At 42.6% G+C, this 17,909-nt stretch overlaps 3 protein-coding genes across 4 annotated transcripts; 1 reads left to right on the top strand and 2 right to left on the bottom strand.

The window, feature by feature from the left end:
- The first annotated feature begins 1,550 nt into the window (after positions 1 to 1,550).
- Positions 1,551 to 7,397, top strand: LOC139928324 (ceramide synthase 5-like). The gene is made up of 10 exons (XM_071920823.2): positions 1,551 to 1,979; positions 3,804 to 3,906; positions 4,405 to 4,535; positions 4,676 to 4,733; positions 4,972 to 5,022; positions 5,167 to 5,259; positions 5,818 to 5,946; positions 6,253 to 6,359; positions 6,464 to 6,620; positions 6,760 to 7,397. Exons 1-10 carry the CDS (start codon positions 1,750 to 1,752, stop codon positions 6,904 to 6,906), a joined length of 1,206 nt encoding a protein of 401 aa, XP_071776924.1. The 5' UTR covers positions 1,551 to 1,749; the 3' UTR covers positions 6,907 to 7,397.
- A 142-nt stretch (positions 7,398 to 7,539) lies between these two features.
- On the bottom strand, positions 7,540 to 11,890 carry LOC139928320 (NACHT, LRR and PYD domains-containing protein 3). 2 transcript variants are annotated; one of them, XM_071920814.2, is made up of 9 exons: positions 11,776 to 11,890; positions 9,925 to 11,539; positions 9,633 to 9,794; positions 9,354 to 9,527; positions 8,755 to 8,928; positions 8,391 to 8,564; positions 8,085 to 8,258; positions 7,778 to 7,945; positions 7,540 to 7,618 (listed from the first exon to the last, which is right to left on the bottom strand). In XM_071920814.2, the coding sequence occupies exons 2-9, from the start codon at positions 11,526 to 11,528 to the stop codon at positions 7,549 to 7,551; spliced, it is 2,700 nt and encodes an 899-aa protein (XP_071776915.2). In that variant the 5' UTR covers positions 11,529 to 11,539; positions 11,776 to 11,890; the 3' UTR covers positions 7,540 to 7,548. The 2 variants fall into 2 exon arrangements, with proteins under 2 accessions (XP_071776915.2, XP_071776914.2); XM_071920813.2 differs by lacking the exon at positions 11,776 to 11,890 and adding an exon at positions 11,704 to 11,736.
- A 1,510-nt stretch (positions 11,891 to 13,400) lies between these two features.
- LOC139928323 (keratin, type II cytoskeletal 8-like) lies at positions 13,401 to 17,698 on the bottom strand. Its single transcript, XM_071920822.2, has 9 exons — positions 17,362 to 17,698; positions 16,840 to 17,048; positions 16,577 to 16,637; positions 16,194 to 16,289; positions 15,902 to 16,066; positions 15,511 to 15,636; positions 14,360 to 14,580; positions 13,934 to 13,980; positions 13,401 to 13,797 (listed from the first exon to the last, which is right to left on the bottom strand). The coding sequence occupies exons 1-9, from the start codon at positions 17,623 to 17,625 to the stop codon at positions 13,700 to 13,702; spliced, it is 1,287 nt and encodes a 428-aa protein (XP_071776923.1). The 5' UTR covers positions 17,626 to 17,698; the 3' UTR covers positions 13,401 to 13,699.
- Between the last annotated feature and the right edge of the window lie 211 nt (positions 17,699 to 17,909).

The following is a 17,909-nucleotide window of genomic DNA, read 5'->3' as shown; positions in this document are numbered from 1 at the left end:
TTTGGGTTTCCCATAGAAACTGGAGGGTAATCTTAGGACTGCATCAATTGTGAAAACTTGTCTGCCTGAAATTTCAGATATTATAGTAAAACGAAATATGACAATAGGAGCAGATCTCATGGGGTTGGACTGCTGTATGCTATGGCCACAGTTTTAGGTCTGAGATCTTAACCTTCATTGGTAGAGGTGAAGTAAAAGTTCAAGATATAAAGTTGCCAAACATCTACAGATTTTAATGAATCTGTCCTGCGTGTTGACATGGACAATGACAAATCAGGGAAAACCAATCCACCCTAGTACTCTGTTGTCAGAAGATGCACAAAATTCTTCTTTATTTTAGCATCCTGTAGAGGTATAAAGCTAGGAGATCTGGTCTAGAGAGCACTGAATGGCCACAACTTCAATTTAAAGTGAATGAGATTAACTGAAAATAAAATAGCACAATAATTTTTCATTGCAGCATAAAAATACATTAAAACCACAGACTAGTGGAGGATAAACCCACCTAAATTCAGTTTAACCACCTTTTTATATATAATTCACCCACTTTTTATGACTTAAATCTTTATGACAAAAAATAGTATGCCTATATCACCAAACTAATCCAATTTTTTTCAACCTACTGCTTGTCTCACTATGTAGGCACGCCGAGTTCAAAAATAGTTTTGTCCCACATGTCATCACCTTTAATAGCACCCTGGACTCATAACCCACTGGACTGTTATTTCCCCCTACAGCTATGTGAACTATCTTCTTGTTATGTCTGAATTCCCTCTGTCACGGTGTTTTGGTCTATGTCAAGTCATGTGTCTGAGTAGTGGCCTTGTATCTGATTGTGTGGATGTATCTGTGTCTGATTTGCTGTGGAAATGAATTTCCTCCTTGAGGAGTTAGACTAATAAAGATCTAATATCTAAATTATATTAGGATAAGGTCTTTTAAAAGGGGGAAAGGCATAAACGAATGGTTTTTTTTTTCTGAAAACTGGTGGTTATTTGCCTTATGATTATCGCCCACTGGAGGTCAGAGTTTTACCCATCCCGATGAAAGTCACTGTGATATTTACAATAGAGACTTGTACTCAATAGTGACTTATAGTGACTTTCTCGCACTTGGAAGGTGTTTTTTTTAAAATCTCATTTGTCATAGCTATATGCCTTTAGCCTGTAGGGACTTACAGTTTTCCTGTGCTATCTGTGTGTATCCCTCTAAAGTTTACTATAAGATCACTAACGTTATAATGCTGTCAGAGAGGGGCAGCTATTTTATTTAACATCAGAATGAAACTGATATTTAGGCCTAACGTTACCTCTTGTATTTTAGTTCGTCTTTTTTTCAGTAAGATTAAAGTAACTTACATGGCTAAATGTGGTTAACTACTGAAAAAAAAACCTGTTTCAACAAACTACTCCAAAATGTGGTTACTCAAACGAGAAGTTGAACTTTTAAGTTGCTGTCGTCAGCTAATTGTTAGCTAAGGTTAATCCCCAACACTGAACACTTTAGCCCCGTCCAACGTTCAACCAATGAAACCTAGAAAACTATAAAAAACGACCATTCATTACTCAACAGGAAAACTTGCTTGTAAGTTTCAGAGATGTAGTGGGTGTTGCCTTTCTGCCTTACGTGTCGTCGTCATTTAGCGGTCTGAACAGTTTAGCAGGAGTTTTTCAGAGACGGTGATGCTAATGTCAAGGAGGAGGTGGGAACATCACGGCAAAGCTACCAGGCTTTGAGTTGAGCCGCTGGATGCCGGAGAAGTCAGTTCCCAACTGCTATTCTTGGTTTTTAATACCTTCCCCGATGACTTCCTCTATCTCGGCTTGGATTTGGAGTGAGAGTTTTTGGCTGCCACCAAATGTTACGTGGGCGGACCTTGAGCATCCACCACCTGGCGTGGAGTATCCCCGAGTGGGCCAGATACTGTACGCCCTACCCCTGGCCGTCTGTGTGCTTGTTTTGCGACTGGTTTTTGAGAGGTAGGCCAAAAAAACGCTTGTTTCCTTTTTTGGGGCCATAGTTGGAAGTTAGTTCTGCCTCGGTTTGGGTGTCTGTGTGTGCGTGTGTGCACAGCTGTGTGTTTTCCAGCGTATGTGGCATCTGCTCATACAGGAAAACCCCTTACGAAAAAGTAATCCAACGCATTTTATAAAGATAGAAAACAGAACAACAACAAATCTAACTCTCTTTAGGCATATTCATTTCTGAGAATGTAGTGATACCTTAGGAAATTTTAAAAAAAATACCATAAAGTATGATAAGGTCACTATAAACTCACCATTGAGTACCACTGACACGCTATAAATTCATGTAAATTAGGAATATGGAAGTATGGTGATTTGACGTCAGAGAATCCACACTAAATCAGAATTTACATAACCACATGATCTGGGCAGTTCAGTCAAACTTTATGAACACAAACTCTCTCCAGAAACTAGACTAGACTAGCCAATGCGCTTTATTTTGAAGAGACATCCTGAGCTGTTCCACTGACAGTGATGGGAAGACACGTGGACAGATTTCTGGCTCATAAATGTTACATGTTGCGAAATAAAGCTCACATGGAAGTAATTCTTTGTTCACAAATTCACTCTGCCATTCATAGCTTGTTAACAGCTGCAGGTTTTGTCTCTTGACATCGCAGATTGGAGTCTTCCTTTCTCTTCCTCTCTCTTTTTTAAATGATACATATTTTTAGCACCATGCAAGATCCTCAGAATATGAGTAATAGGTGAATTCTCAGGGTGATTTATTTTTTCCATTCAACTTCTACTTTTAACAATGTTATCATTCCTGTGAGGTGACGACGTGAAAGGCCTGCTGCAGACATGACAAACTGATTCCTCTGGTTGGGGGACAATTATTAAACTTGGTCAGAACTGGTAGTATTTGCTTTTGTTAATGATAGTTTAAGAACAAAAAGAGATATGTTGACATACTCTCATTTTACAGCCTCATTTTCGATGTGATTACAGGAGACAAGAGTATTTTGTGTCTTTCTGTACAGTCTCTCTAGTTAAGCAGGCAACATCTTATTTACCAGGTGTCCATCAGTCCAACTTGTATAAATGAACTGTACACAGCTGCCACCAAACCGTCTTTTCAGAGGAAAGATCACCTCAAGCATAACCTAGCTTTTCCTGTGCTAGAGTGCTTCATTTAGAGTAAATTGACAGATGAAAGGGAAGGGAGAGGCCAAAGCCCAGCCTATACTTATTCAGTCTGTATTTTTCCATGCTGTAAGATTGTTGCAGATCTCAACTGGGGTTTGCCTTGGCGTTGCAAAGGTCTGCACGGGGTGTTTCCCTTTGGGTTGTAAGACTGAGAAGTTGTAAATGGCTGTGACTCTTGAGTGCGGACAATGGTCAACTCAGCAAGACGATCCCATGACAGAGATCAGTATTTTGGTCAGGGACTACACCCCCTCTCTCTGTCTCCGCTCCCATCCTCTCACATGACAGCTCATCACCCTCTGTTTAGACTAGGTGCTACATTCCTCAGGATTCTCTCTTTCTATCGCTTGCCTGTGTCTCCTCTATAGCCCCTCTCTCTCTCACTCTCTTGCTCTCTCCCCCTCTTCCTAAGACACGCATGCATGCCAAACATAATTATTGTGGGCAAACTGTGAAAGCTCTTCAGTCCGTGTCAGTGAAGGAAGCCCCTTGGCAAAACTTGGCTAGCGGTCCATCTGTTGCCATAACCTGTCCAAGATGGTCGATGTCTTTCTCTGACTTGCACACCACCTCTTTATCCCCTCCCTGCCCCCGCCCTGTTTTTTTTTGCCTCCATCTGTGTGTATACAGGCTAGTGGCCAAGCCCTGTGCCCGCATACTTCAGATTCAGACGGGAGTGAGTCGACAAGCTCAGCCCAATGCCGTCCTGGAGAGGGTGTACATGTCCATAACGGTACATAAGGTTCATGTTTGTGCTCTAGTTCATTAAATTATCCTCCATGTAGTTGAACATTGATGTTAGTGCACTGGAATACAGCAACACTATCATGATAGATATGTAAATACATTACAACTGGACCATTGTATGCCACTTTGATATCAATTTTAAAGTCCAGATTGATGAACTGCGGTCCTCAGAATGCACATGCTTGTAGGATGTATTAGGCTTGCAGATGTTTACACTGTTTTATCTGTTGATCTTATTTCATGTGTCTTATGTTTTGTTGTCTTTTATGTTTTGTGAAACAATGTATGCTGGCTTCTTGGCCAGGGCTCACTTGAAAAAGAGATGTAAATCTCAATGTGACTTCCCTGGTTAAATAAAGGATAAATAAACAAATACAATAAAAGTAAATACCTTATGTAGTGTGGCTGTAGTACATAGTGGCATTGTTGTTTTCCATTCACAGAGGCAAGTCATTTCATAACTCCTCTGTGCTGTCCTCCTTAGTCTCCAGACACAAGGCAACTGGATGGGCTCTCCAAGCAGCTGGACTGGGATGTTCGGAAAATACAGAGGTGGTTTCGCCTCCGGCGGAACCAAGACAGGCCCAGTGCGCTGAAGAAGTTCTGTGAGAGCATGTAGGTTCCTGCTCAGGACTCGATGTAGTGTGCATCGAGTTAATAAGAAGGGAATTTGTACAACAGCATGTTTCTATTTCAAGCAGATTTCATATGACGTTATTGTGTTTTCCTAACTTTATTCTTTTATTCCACTTCAGGTGGAGATTTACCTTCTATCTGGGGATATTTATCTATGCGATTCGCTATTTGTGGGTGGTGAGTAGAATTGGCATATTGTATGCTTTAGTTCAGTGAATAGCTTAATCAGTATGACACAGTCTGAATATTGATTTAAGTTGTGAAACCATTGCCTGAAGCTATTAATGAGAGAATGAAACAATGTTGCATAGCCTTTTTGAAAGCTGGAAGGAAAGCTGGAATTTCAAGCATATCCTTTTGTTGAGCAATCAGAGAGAGGCCTAATCATGTCCACATTTTGTGTGGTTTCCTGCAGTCTCCTTGGATGTGGGATACCAAACAGTGCTGGTACAACTACCCTTTTCAGGTAACTTATTTTTTTACTAATTGCTTAAATGCCATGTTCATTTACCTATATCATAAGGTGACAATCTGTTCAGCACTATAATGTTGCCCTGTCTGCAGGGATATGTATTTGATTAAGGTGTTATTGTGTCACTCCCTCCCAAAGCCTCTGAGTCCTGGCCAGTACAACTACTATGTAGCTGAGCTGGCTTTCTATTGGTCTCTGATGATTTCCCAGTTCACAGACATCCGACGGAAGGTGAGTCACCTGACCGTAAAACTAGTGCTATTGTGCCTCCTCTCAATAGCCTTGCTCAATCCTTAACCTTTGTATTGTTACTTGTATGCCAGCTTCTCCTATCCACTTGTTTTTCCTGAATTTCTTAAGTGGTCTATCCTGTTAACAGGCTTTACGACTTCATGCCAACAAAAGGCTTGACTTTCATGCTATTCACACACTAATTATTGTTTTCAGTTTGTTAGAATTAGCTCATGATAATAAACTCTGGCAGAACAGGTTAGGCATTGAGGTGCTGCAGAGGCACAGAGCTATGCCTCTATAGTTGCCTCTTTGCACGAGCACAAACATCCCAGTATTTACATAAGCCCTTTCAGCCAGTGTTGTAAAGCCAGTCTTGGTGAATATGTGACCAGAAGTGAAGATCATTCTAGCTCAACCAGCAATTGCATTCTCAGTGTTGTGCTGTCTTTCTAGCTGTGAGTGTTTCATGTACAGCAGAGCCAGCTTGAGCATCATATTAACCTATCTACCCATCTCTCTTCTTCTGTCATCTCTCTTCGTTTCCACCGATGACAGGATTTCGTCATCATGCTTGTCCACCACCTGGCCACCATAACCCTCATCACCTTCTCCTATGCCAACAACATGCTGCGAGCAGGGACTCTGGTCATGTGCGTGCACGATGCGTCCGACATCTTCCTTGAGGTAAAAGACAATAAAGATTACGTTTGGTTCAGGACGTTGCCAGGCATTGTAGGGCAAAATGCAGGTAAACACACCTGGGAATATCTGAATATGAAATGATCCCCTGCAGCACGTCAGTCTCTGCTGTGTTCCAACACTTTCACAGCGATGAGAACATCAGAGCCTTTGCTACCTGCGCTACCTGTCTGACAGGAAAGCCTTTCTGGTACCGAGATTACTGAGGCAAGGCGTCATTCATGGAAATTAGAATATAGATATCTGTTTATTACTTTGTCACAGTGATTAATCCCTTATTTATTCCCCAAGGCTGCCAAGCTGGCCAACTACGCCAAGTACCAGAGGCTGTGTGATGGCCTGTTTGTGGTGTTCAGCATAAGCTTCTTCTTCACTCGACTTGTCATCTATCCATTCTGGTGAGACAATGAAAGGTCAATAATGTGACAAATGACAACTTATTTTTGTGATAACATATTGACAGCCCCAGTAATCCGTGTGTGTGTGTGTGTGTGTGTTGTAGGATTGTTAACAGTGTTCTGTTCGAGAGCTGGGAGATCATTGGCCCGTACCAGTCCTGGTGGCTGCTGAACGGGCTGCTGTTGGTCCTGCAGGCTCTTCACGTCATCTGGTTCTACCTCATCGCTTGCATTGCTATCAAAGCCATATTCAAGGGAAAGGTAGGTCTGGTTGTTTGTCTGTCTGTCTGTGTGTGTGTGTGTGTGTAAGAATTTATTTTTACATTCCTCGCTGCTCCAAAGGTTAAGTGCTGTTGGTGAAATGCGACTGTCATCTCCACCTCATTGCTTCTTTTTACAGGTGTCAAAGGACGACCGCAGTGACATCGAGAGCAGCTCAGACGAGGAGGGTTTGTCCAATTCCCGTAAAAGCCCCGGTCATACCCCAAAACCAAAGGACAGCCACAATGGCAGCCTTAACGCTAATGGAGAGACTCATGACCACTGAGCGCTGGGAGGTGACGATAAACCAGTTGTGCTTGTAATGTGGCTTTTAATCACCTCCTGTGTGCCTGTGAACCCCACCTTGTCTCTGCGATGCCCTGAAGACACGCCAACTCCTGTCACTTTCAGAATTGAAGTACGAGTTGTTTAAAGGGGGAGAGGAACGGATACAAGGAACTCTGTGTGTGGTTTACAAACTTATCACTGTTTTTCTGTCAAGTTTACAGCTGCTTTTCGCTTATACAAGACATACAGAAAGAAATGTTTTGTAGCAGTTTTACAAGACAGATACTAAGTTGTGTTGCATTATATTGCTATTGTGAGAACTCGTTTTATACTTGGAAACAGAGCTTTATCAATGAAATTGGTAATATATTTGATAGCTGTAGGAAATGTACTGTTTGTGCCTTAATGAATATGCTCCTTGCCCTCATTTTACTTTACGACCAAATTAAAAATATGTTTCTTATTAAAACATTTATTTAATAAAATCCAGTAGTGCACATGTTGTGTGAATAACTTTATTATGCTGTAAATGTAGCATTTAGTGGATGGTCAGTTTGACTGTATAATAACATGGTAGCATTTGATGCAGCGTGATCCACTAGAAGACTTTCTTTGCAATGAGATTATAATCCAACCTTCTTCAGTAGTTTATTTTATCACACTGGTCCAACATGTTAAAAACTTCTTCACAGAAGTCATTATATCTCAGGCTGAAAGAAAGGGATACAAAAGCAGTCGTTAGATGCTAGCGTTAAGTGTTTCTTCTCCTTATAAACCACCTTTATGCAGTGCATCTTGACAATTACATAACGTTTCTATGTAGAGGTTTATCAACAACCCTCCTCCTCCACCACATGATGCTCACTCACTTCAGCTCCTGCATGTTGTGGCTTTCCTGCATGAGCTGGACAAGGGCCGGGACAGAGGCATTAGTCAGCAAGTTGTTTTTCAGGTCCAGGCTCCTTAAAGTCTTACTGGCTCTCACAGCAGCACACAAGTCCCCAACACAGGCATCTGTCAGCTGGATCATTTCAACACTAAGACAGACAAGAGACAACAGAATTAGACTGTAGAAGTAGTGGACATTCTGCAATTCTGCATTCTGCAATCGTGATAAAAAAAATGCTGGTGGTGTAAAAGCCCGTGTTGTGCCATGTAATGATTTTGTCGACTCACTCCAAGTCCTCCAACAGACAGCTTTGATGTGCTACCGCGTCCCACAGGTGTTTGGCCCCTTGGTCTCCTACACTACTTATAGCTACAGACAAGGACTTGAGTCGAGAGGTCCCACTTCTCAGCAGTGAACCCAGTACCTTGTAGACCAAGTGGGTTAACTCACACCGTGTCAAGCTGTAAGAAGGAGCAGAATTCACACCAATGCACACTATCCTGAATTTCACCAAATATTCGAGACTGGTTGATTTTGTCTACATAACTGGAAGTGTTTAAAAGCTGACACTTTATTAAAACGGTTGACTATACCCGAGTTTCTCCAATGGGCATCCAGGTCTACTGAGGGCTTCGCAGAGCAGCAGCGCCCCCTCCTGGCCCAAATCGTTCACTGACAGATCCAGCTCTAACAGACAGCAGTGCTCTGACTTCAGGGCCTCAGCCAAACTAGCACAGCACGCACCTGTCAACTGGCAATCAAACAATCTGGACAGATAAATGAAAGATATTAGTATTAGGGTTAGCATGTCTGAATCACAGGTTTGTATGAATCAAACCTGCTACACATTCCTTTAGAGGTGTTACTGGTCACATCCACCTGGGATAATAAAATGTTCTTTGAACATTTTGAAAAAGACACTGACTTCAATTTGATCCTTTTAAAACATGGACTTACTGGAGGCTCTGCAGTTTACAAAGCGGATGCTGAAGGGACCTGGACAGCAGATCCACTCCACTGTCACCAATAGTGTTGTATGTCAGGGTCAGTTTTCTCAACTCTGACTGGCCAGAACACAAAGCCGTCGACAAAACCTCCATGGATGCTGCAGTCAGCTGGCAGGTTTGCAGCCTGGTCATGAACAACACAAAAATGAGTTTATCTTTCAAACCTTAAAGTCTGAAAACATTGATGCGAACATATACTGAACAAAAGTATGAATGCAACATGTAAAGTTTTGGTCCCATGTTTCCTGAGTTAAAATATCCCATTAGTTTTCCATAAAAAGCTTATTTTTCTCTTATCTTCTGTACAAGTTTGTTTACATCCCTGTTACTGAGCATTTCTCCTTTGCCCAGAATTTCTCTCAAATGATTTTCTCATATGAACTGTAACCAAGTAAAATTTTGAAAATTGTTGCATGTTGCTTTTATATTTTTGTTCAGTTTAATTGCAGAGTTGTAACATAAAAAACAGGAAAATCTTAAAAACCAATTATACTGCACAATTATCCTGCAATTATGCTACAATTATACTGCACCACACATATTACATACTGAAGCTCCTGCAGTTTGCAGTGAGGGCTACGCAACGCTTGGCACAGTTGCGTGAGGCCCCGGTCCCCGAGCTCATTAAACATCAGCTCCAACACACACAGCTGGGATGTGCCCGAGGTCAAGACAGACACCAGGTCTCCACAGCACGCCGCCGTCAGTCTGCACACTGCAAGTCTATATAAAACAAGAGCAACTTACTGATTTGACTGAAAATGCTTTTTTTTGCCTTTGAGAAATAAAGCATAAAGGACATTTGAAAATTTCCCAGGCTAGTCTCACGTTAATTTGAGTAGCTTGCAGTCTCTGAGTCCAGTGCAGAGGATTTTGAAGCTTGCATCACCCAGGTGGGAATGAGAGAGATCCAGCTCCTTGGTCCTTCCTTTGCTGAGAGCTGAAGCCAGGTGAGGGACAGACCCGGGTCTCAAGGAGCTCTGTGACAATCTGGGGACACAGGAGAGAGATGTTACATAGAGATGTGTGCACCAAACTGAGTGTAAAGCACAGTGAACACAAATAAACTCAGACATGCAGCTACTACAAAGCAAAGGTGATGGATGTCTGGATGACTTACATTATCTTCTGAGACAGGGCCATGGCTGGAGCCAGCATCTCTGCTTCCTCCTCTGTCAAATCCTTCGTACAGTACAGATTCAACTGCTCCATCTCCCCAAGGCACATGAAAGCATAGTTCAGTGCCACACAGTCCTGGAGGCCCACATCCCCGTAGCTGATGCCGATTCGTGCTGAAGGCGTGATGATCTCTTTCACCAAACTCTCATTCTGACTTTGGTGAAGCCGACGGAAGCAGCGGTAGTGTTTCTCTTTGTAGCACCCCTCTAGTGTCTCCTGGGAGCTGCTTTTAAGCCAGCCTTTGAAATCCAAGATCCGATCAGAGTCAAACTCCCCCAGCAGGGTCTCTAGCGGCCTCCGCTGATTTGGTTCTGAGAGGCCTGACAGGTAAACATCCAGAAACTTTGCATGGCCTTCATGCTTCTCCAACATCTCCTTCACGCTCTCAGACGTCGACTTGTCCAAAAAGAAAGCTGCAGCCAACAGGAACTCTTGCATCACTTGGGAGTGGAAAGAGAAGACGCATCCATCCGATTCCGGGTCGCCGTCTACTCGCAAAAAAGCGTCCGCTGAGCTTTGAGAGGTGAGAAACTGCTGAAAACCAAAGGAGATTATTTCCTCCTTGGTGCAGCCAGAGCGTTGGTCAAGAAAGCAATGAGAAGCCATCTTCCCTAGGGCCGACACTAGATCTCTGGAGCGGGCCTCATTCAGTGAGAGAGCCTGAATCAGGTGGACCATGATGCTTACACACACCTGAGTTAATGTTTCAGGAAGCCTCTCGTCAGCATCCATCAGAGACTTGTAAATAGAACAAACTGTCCAACAAAATCTAGGGGAGGTGCAGAAATCATAAAAGCCTAATGTCTTCTCCATGTTCATTAGTGCTCTGTTGGCAATAGCTGGGTCAGTAAAGAACCCGTTAACAAAGGCCTTTCTCTGGGGCTTCAGAAAGCCCAGCAGGTCGACCCCGGTCCCACTCAGAAACTGCAGACATCCCGTAGGCCTGGAGGCGACCAGAAAGGCAGCTCCTGTTAGCAGTGTCCCATGAAGCAGGCTGGCCACTAAACAGGACACTGAGGCCAGCTGTCTGGGGTCAGAGCAGAGAGTGTGGACTGAGGGGTCCAGGCTGTGTTTGTACTGATCCAGCTCGTCAAATACAAACAACAGACTCTCGGGCTTCTGCAGAACTTGGCACATGGACTCAGGAGAAAAATGATTGTGATGGTGTGACATGAATGTCTCCAAGGAGAGCATCCCATCAAGAGAATTCAGCTCCCTGAACTGGAAATGGAATATGTAAGAAAAGCTTTGGAGGTGTTCTCCTTTGGCCCAGTCCACTACCAGCTTCTCCAAAGCAGTTGTTTTACCAGATCCTCCTGGACCAACCAGTAAGACTGTTTTGTTTTTGTCAGACAGAGCAGTGTGGATGGCATGATCAACAGAGGGCAGGTCGTCTGCCACATATTTCTCTGTCACCTGATCCCCAGCAGTCAAGGGAGATATGTACTGGCTGTTATTGATCACATTGATTGGCAGCTGGCCACCAAGGAGTGTTGGTGTGCCCTTTGACTTCAGGCTACATGCCAGCAAAGCTTCTTTGTGCATTGTGTAGATCACTGTTATGAGAATACACAAAAACATAACAGAAAACAGTTAGGATGAGTTGTACATAATGCTAACACGCATGAGCTCCAACACAATAACATCATGCACGCAAATCTGTCATTCATATTTGCGTAATAAATGCTTTTTTACAGTGTAACAAATTGTATTTTCTTACTTTTCAAACTGTCTAGTCACACCTGTCAGAACTACATGCTAGCCTGCAGAGAAAAGTGGAAAGTACAGTTACCTTGGATCCAGTGTTGTTGAAAAAAACAACAAATGTAGTTACGACAAAGCACGCCCTGTTATTGGACTGTAAAACAAGGAGTTGAAGCAGAGAGATTTCAGCTTTTAAGGTGGGGATACGACATGGAAGTATACAACTAGACAAGGCATGCACCAGCCAACGTAAATAAGCTGTCTTCCAATCAAAACACGAGTAGTAGGAAACCAGGAAGTAATGTCAGTCGGGTAATTAAGCCCTGAACGCTGCCTTACAGACGAGGGCATCGCCATGGGTAACTATCTAGAAACACGGAAACATTAGCAAGCCCAAACTTTAGCTAACACTGCCATTTACAAAGTCCTCCCAGACAAAAGAGGCCCAGAGACAAACGAAAACAGAATTCATGAAAATTCATATGTCCTAAACTATCTGTCCTGTAACCAAACAAGCCTGTTGACATTCCAGGCAAATTACTGTGGAGCTTCTGCCCGTCTGTAATAGCAGCCTACCAAAAGCAATGTCTCCTAACATTATGGTTGTGTTTCAGACAGGTTGTGTATATCCAAGGGTGGATTTTTAACAATATGGGGGGTAACTGACCCAGGAAGTTGTGGTGGTCCGTGTGCGTTGGGAGAAAAGGTGAAGGGAAGAACAGAAGTGACTGAGAATTTATTATTACTGTAAGCTAGCTAAATTCACTCAATCACAATGCGTCGTTGGAAGCAAATGTATAATTTAAGCACATCCAGCCAAGGCTGAGCCACATGGTCTATTGATGCTTTCAAAAATAATAATTTAACCTCATCTCAACTCTTGCAAACAACTGAAGCTAATAACTCTTCATGGAGCTTTGTTGTTGCGTTATTGACAGTACTTCACAGTACTGTCACAGCATTCATTTTGCTTTACACCATGCTATCACAAAAGGAAATATTTCAGTTTTCTGCCAGCCATGATTAGATCATCATCATCCAGAGCAGTGAAATAGCAGAACTTTATAAAGGATGTGCTCTTTCATGTGTACTGGGTGGGTTTCTTCTCGTCTCTTTATGACTCCCACAGGTATCTCTCCAAGCCAGTTGTGTGAAATTCCATGTAGATGTAAACACTGGCTAAACAGAGGTGGCATGCTTTCAGCTGATGCATGTAGATAGGCGAGTTCTTAAAAAAAAAACACCTTTATGATTCATGCCTGGGGTATTCATGCAGCTATAATATGTGTCTGCTCTCATCTAGATCACACACATCTCTATCATAACAAAATAACAGCCTACAGTGTTTTTCCCATCTGTTCAAGGTGTGAGGTCCCATCAGTATGACCTTACCCTGATGTTATACCTGTTGTGAGACCAGACTGTGCTGCTTTAGTTTTGTGACAGCTGTCCTTGTCTGAGTAACCTGGCTAATACCTGGTGCATATCATTCGGCAGGTGGCGGACACCTGAAAACATTACAAATATTCTCAACGTGTAAGAAAACCTTCAAGGATACTCAGACCTCCTCTCTCTCTTTCAGTCCTTTTACCGGTTTCATGTTGGCTGCTGTTGCTTATGGCATGAGGAGAGACAGGCATTAAAATAGTCGTCATACTTCGGCTTGTTTTGATGGGGATGGAATGAGGAGAATGAATGAAATGTACTCAAGTCTTTGTTGGATGTCTATTTAATTACTGCCTGAGAAAGAGGATACAAATGATCATGCAGCTGAGCGGACGTCCATGTTTATTTGAATTATTATCATTATCATTATTATTATTATTATTATTAAACTGGGAATTATTGTGACATTCAACACAAAGACAGAATACACAGATACGTTCACATTTGGCTCATTGGCTAACTTGACTTACTGTAGATTACAAAGAGATGAATGTAAAGTTACAGTTAAATGACCATGGTAATTCCAGTAGGATCATGCACTGATGTAGTTTTTCTGTTGTTGTTCTTTAGATGTACGATCTGTCATTAGTCTCCACTGTCTTGATGAGAACTGGAGCCGACCTTTGCTGCTGCTGGTAGCTGATGGTAGCTGGTACCTTGGGCACTGGGGGGAAGAAGACAGTGGAAAAATGACACACAAACACACACACATAGGCTATAGGGCAAAGTGATATATCGGTTTCACCCGTGTGATAGTGCTAACAATGTTGTAACCTACAGTTGTAAAATACAGCACTTACTTTTGTTGGGCACTGTCTGGATGTTGACAATAGACTGCTGTCCAATTCTGCGAATGAGAAAGGAGGAAATGTGAGCAGTGATGCAGCGGTAAATAAAAAAGTGAGTGAACTATGACCTCGAGTTGATGATCATCCTGAGGCAAACAGCCACAAATCTAAATAAAAATAAATAATATGTTCAGAAAAACTTTAGGCTTTTTCCCCTATCCTCATACACCTTTAATCAGTTTGATACTACTTAGTATGATATACACTATGAATTTATGTCATAAAGATTTATGTAAGCTAATAAAGATAAACTCTGAGTAACTGATATTCTGCACATAAAAAGGTGGGTACACTGATTGCAAGATTTGACTGTATCCCTCATATCACCAGCATTAGTTTGACGCTGCTGAAACGCCAACCAGTAAAACTCCTGCTCACCTCTCCTCTTCTCCCTCCAGCAGCTTCCTGTAGGTGGAGATCTCTATGTCGAGGGCCAGCTTGACGTTCATCAGCTCCTGGTACTCCCTGAGCTGGCGGGCCATGTCCTGCTTGGTCCTCTGCAGAGCCAGCTCCAGGTCCCGGATGCGAGCCTTGGCGTCCTTCACGGCCTGCTCCCCACGCTGCTCCGCCTCAGATATCTGGCCGTCCAGGGTGGCACGCTGGGACAAAATAATAGAGGGATGGTACGAAGGTTTTGTTACCACTGAGTTTGTCAATCAGACCTTTCAAAACAGATACAGTACTTCAGAAATAACTGCCATCTGCTCAGTGTGCCACTTTTACCCAGCCTGTAATTTTGTTGATTCTTTAATTGTGAATGTGCCACGTCATTTGTGAATGTGCCTTGTGGTGAGACGCAAAACAAAACAAATCTCCGTTAATGTTGACATTAGGGCCTATATTGTTACAACTGAAGCTGTCAGTCAGATGTGTGAATTAGAGGATTTGACTGTTTCATAATCACGCCTTCTGCTTTAGGAAAAACTGTCGTACGTCTGATCAGCATGCCAGTTGGCAAATATTACCCAGACAGCCTTGTAGTAACACACAAACCACTACAGAGTAAACAACAGCATGATTTGATCCTGTCTCTGTCATAGCTCACTACTGACTGACACCCAATCTTCCTTCCACAGACAGTTATCAGTTTTAAGATAGTTGACAATAGTTCAACCAGTTGACAGTCATTCAAAGCAGGGATCTGTGAATGGGTATTAACTCTGTTGTGCTTAATGCATTAACATGCTCTCTCTCTCTCTCTCTCTCTCTCTCTCTCTCTCTCTCTCTCTCTCTCTCTCTATTTTTTCTGTGAATGTCTGTAAATACAGTCTTTGGTACCAACTTTCTTATGTTGACAACGTCCTTCTGTGTGTGTATTCTATATCTGTTTCATTCTATATCTGTTTTTAACAAAAAGTTTTTAACAAAAGCCCATCTAGGGACAAACATTGCAAATTAGCCTAGGCTATAAATGTTATGATATGTGACATCGGACTATTTTCTTTAAAATGTTCTATGTCTATGTATTAATCTGTCCCTATTCAAATAAACACTGAAATGAAATGAAATGTTTATTACACTTCACTCACCTGTCCTTTCACAGCCTGGATCTCATTCTGCAAGCGGCTGATCAGCCGGTTGAGCTCAGCGATTTCTCCCTTGGTGCTGCGCAGCTCATTGCCGTACTGGTCGGCCTGAGCAGACATCTGGTCAAACTGGTGCAGGCAGAGAGCAGAGAGGATGAATGGGTAAATAATCAGTAATTATCACATGTTTCTTTAGGGTGGCCCCAAGTTTTACAGGTTTTTTTTTTGGTGGGTTTATTGCATTTGGCGTGACTGTTTGAACTCTGCTACTCCTCCCATTAAGAGGAAACCTGTTTTATTACATCTTTAACTATACAAATAGCCCATTTAAATGTAATGATTCAGATTAGCCCAAGATTAATACATTTTTCAGCTCTGTTTTAAATCTCTTCACCTTGGTCTTGTGCCAGTTTTCGGCCTCCTCGCGGCTACGTGCAGCGATGTCTTCATACTGGGCCTTAACTTCAGACACGATCTGATCCATGTTCAGGCCTCTGGAGTTGTCCATCTGCACAACCACCGAGGTTTGCTTCAGGCTGTCCTGCAGCTCATGGAGCTCCTGTGGCAAAACAACACATACAGCAACACTGTCAATACAAAACAGCTGTTACACCATGGACAAATCTTTAAAGTTCATACAGATTTCATTTGATTTGAGGTATTTATTGTCTAATAGTTGTCTATACCATATCATAGAGAGTCTTGAGGAAGTTGACTTCATCACTAATACCAGCTACTTTGTCCTCTAGATCCACCTTGGATAGATAGCCAGAATCCACATCCTAGAGGAGAGAGAAATGCTTTAGCAAAAAAATCATGAAACAACCTTTTCACATGCTTCATTTTTTTTCCATTTGACCAACACAGTCACATTCCACGTAAATTTGCTTTTACATGTGTGGCAAAGATCTTTTCACTATAACTGTAGTAACAGATATTCAAATCATGTTTCCCACCAATGAAAATAATTCCTGGAGAAATTGAATAAAAAGCTGGATGTAAGTGTATTGAGGCTTTTCTTTACTTGAAAGAACAAAATGCCCACACCATACGTATCATGACTGTATACCTTTTTAAGCAAGACAAACTCATTCTCTGCTCCATTCCTCTTGTTGATCTCATCCTCATACCTGGAACAAGCCAGAAATAATAATTACTCACTCAGTAGTTATAATACATCACCACTTAATTAGCAAGGGTTACTGTATGTGTTATACTTCACTTTGGCCCACAGACTTAGTAGTTGCTTAGTAGTTGCAATATGAAGCAGAATACAGCTAAATGTATGAGTGTTGGATATTTGTAGTTGCATAACAGGAGACGGAGTCTTACTTTGTCTTGTAGTCGTCCACATTTTTGTGCATGATATTGTTCTCCATGTCTAGTCTGTTCTTGTCACCGGAGACAGCATCCAGCTGTCTTTGCAGGTTGGCAATGTAGGCCTTCAGCATGGGCTCGACGTTAGATGCGGATGCGGTCTGCTCCTGCAGCAGCTTCCATTTGGTCTCCAGCATTTTGTTTTGCTGCTCCAGGAATCTCACCTGGGAGTTGGGACACAGAGAGGGGACACACATGAGCACAAGGAGAAAGTACCTAAGTGAAGTAAGTAAAATACTATTACAGTAACAGGTGTTGTCATTTTACTCAGTGTTTATTAGGCCTTTAAACAGTAGGATGTACATAATTAATGAATTATCAGAATGATCCAAATGAATTTAATCTGAGAACAAAGAATGGATTTGATTGTATGAAACTTTCATATTGTACTGTTAACCAATTAAACAACCAGTTTAACAATTAATTGTGACATTCAGCTTTCTCTAAAGTAAATATCTTAGTGAAATGGGTTCTTACCTTATCGATAAATGAGGCAAAGCGGTTGTTGAGGCCCTTGATCTGGTCTTTCTCTTGGATGCGGACAGCTTGGATGGTGGGGTCTATGTCTATCTTGAGTGGGGTCAGCAGGCTCTGGTTGACAGTCACAGCTGTAATGGGGGCCCTCAGACAAGGCCCGCTGCTGGCCTTGGGGATGGAGTAGGAGCCCAGGGACATGCTGCTGAAGCCCCCCGAGGAGACCTGCACCCCTGGGCGACTGCTGCGCTTGCTCCTCAGACTCATGGTGTTGCTGTGTGGAGGTGCTGCTGCTGCTGCTGTGACGGCTGGAGAGGTTAGAGTGATCGAGCTCTGTCGTGTATCTCTTATCTTTTGGATCCTACTTTATAGTCAAGACAGGGTGTGGTGTGATAGTGAAGTTATGTGCCTCCCCAATGTGGGTAAACAAGTCTGACACGTCCCACCCTCTGTCCCACCTGCCCCCTCTGCAAAGCTCGCATTGTTTCCATCGTTGTCCTGGAATCCAGGCTCGTTCTGTGGCTTTTGCTGTGCTGCACCTGCGCTTCTGC

Source organism: Centroberyx gerrardi, chromosome 14, assembly GCF_048128805.1.
Source record: "Centroberyx gerrardi isolate f3 chromosome 14, fCenGer3.hap1.cur.20231027, whole genome shotgun sequence".
Lineage (NCBI taxonomy): Eukaryota > Metazoa > Chordata > Actinopteri > Beryciformes > Berycidae > Centroberyx > Centroberyx gerrardi.
This window is presented reverse-complemented; position numbering and strand designations above follow the sequence as displayed.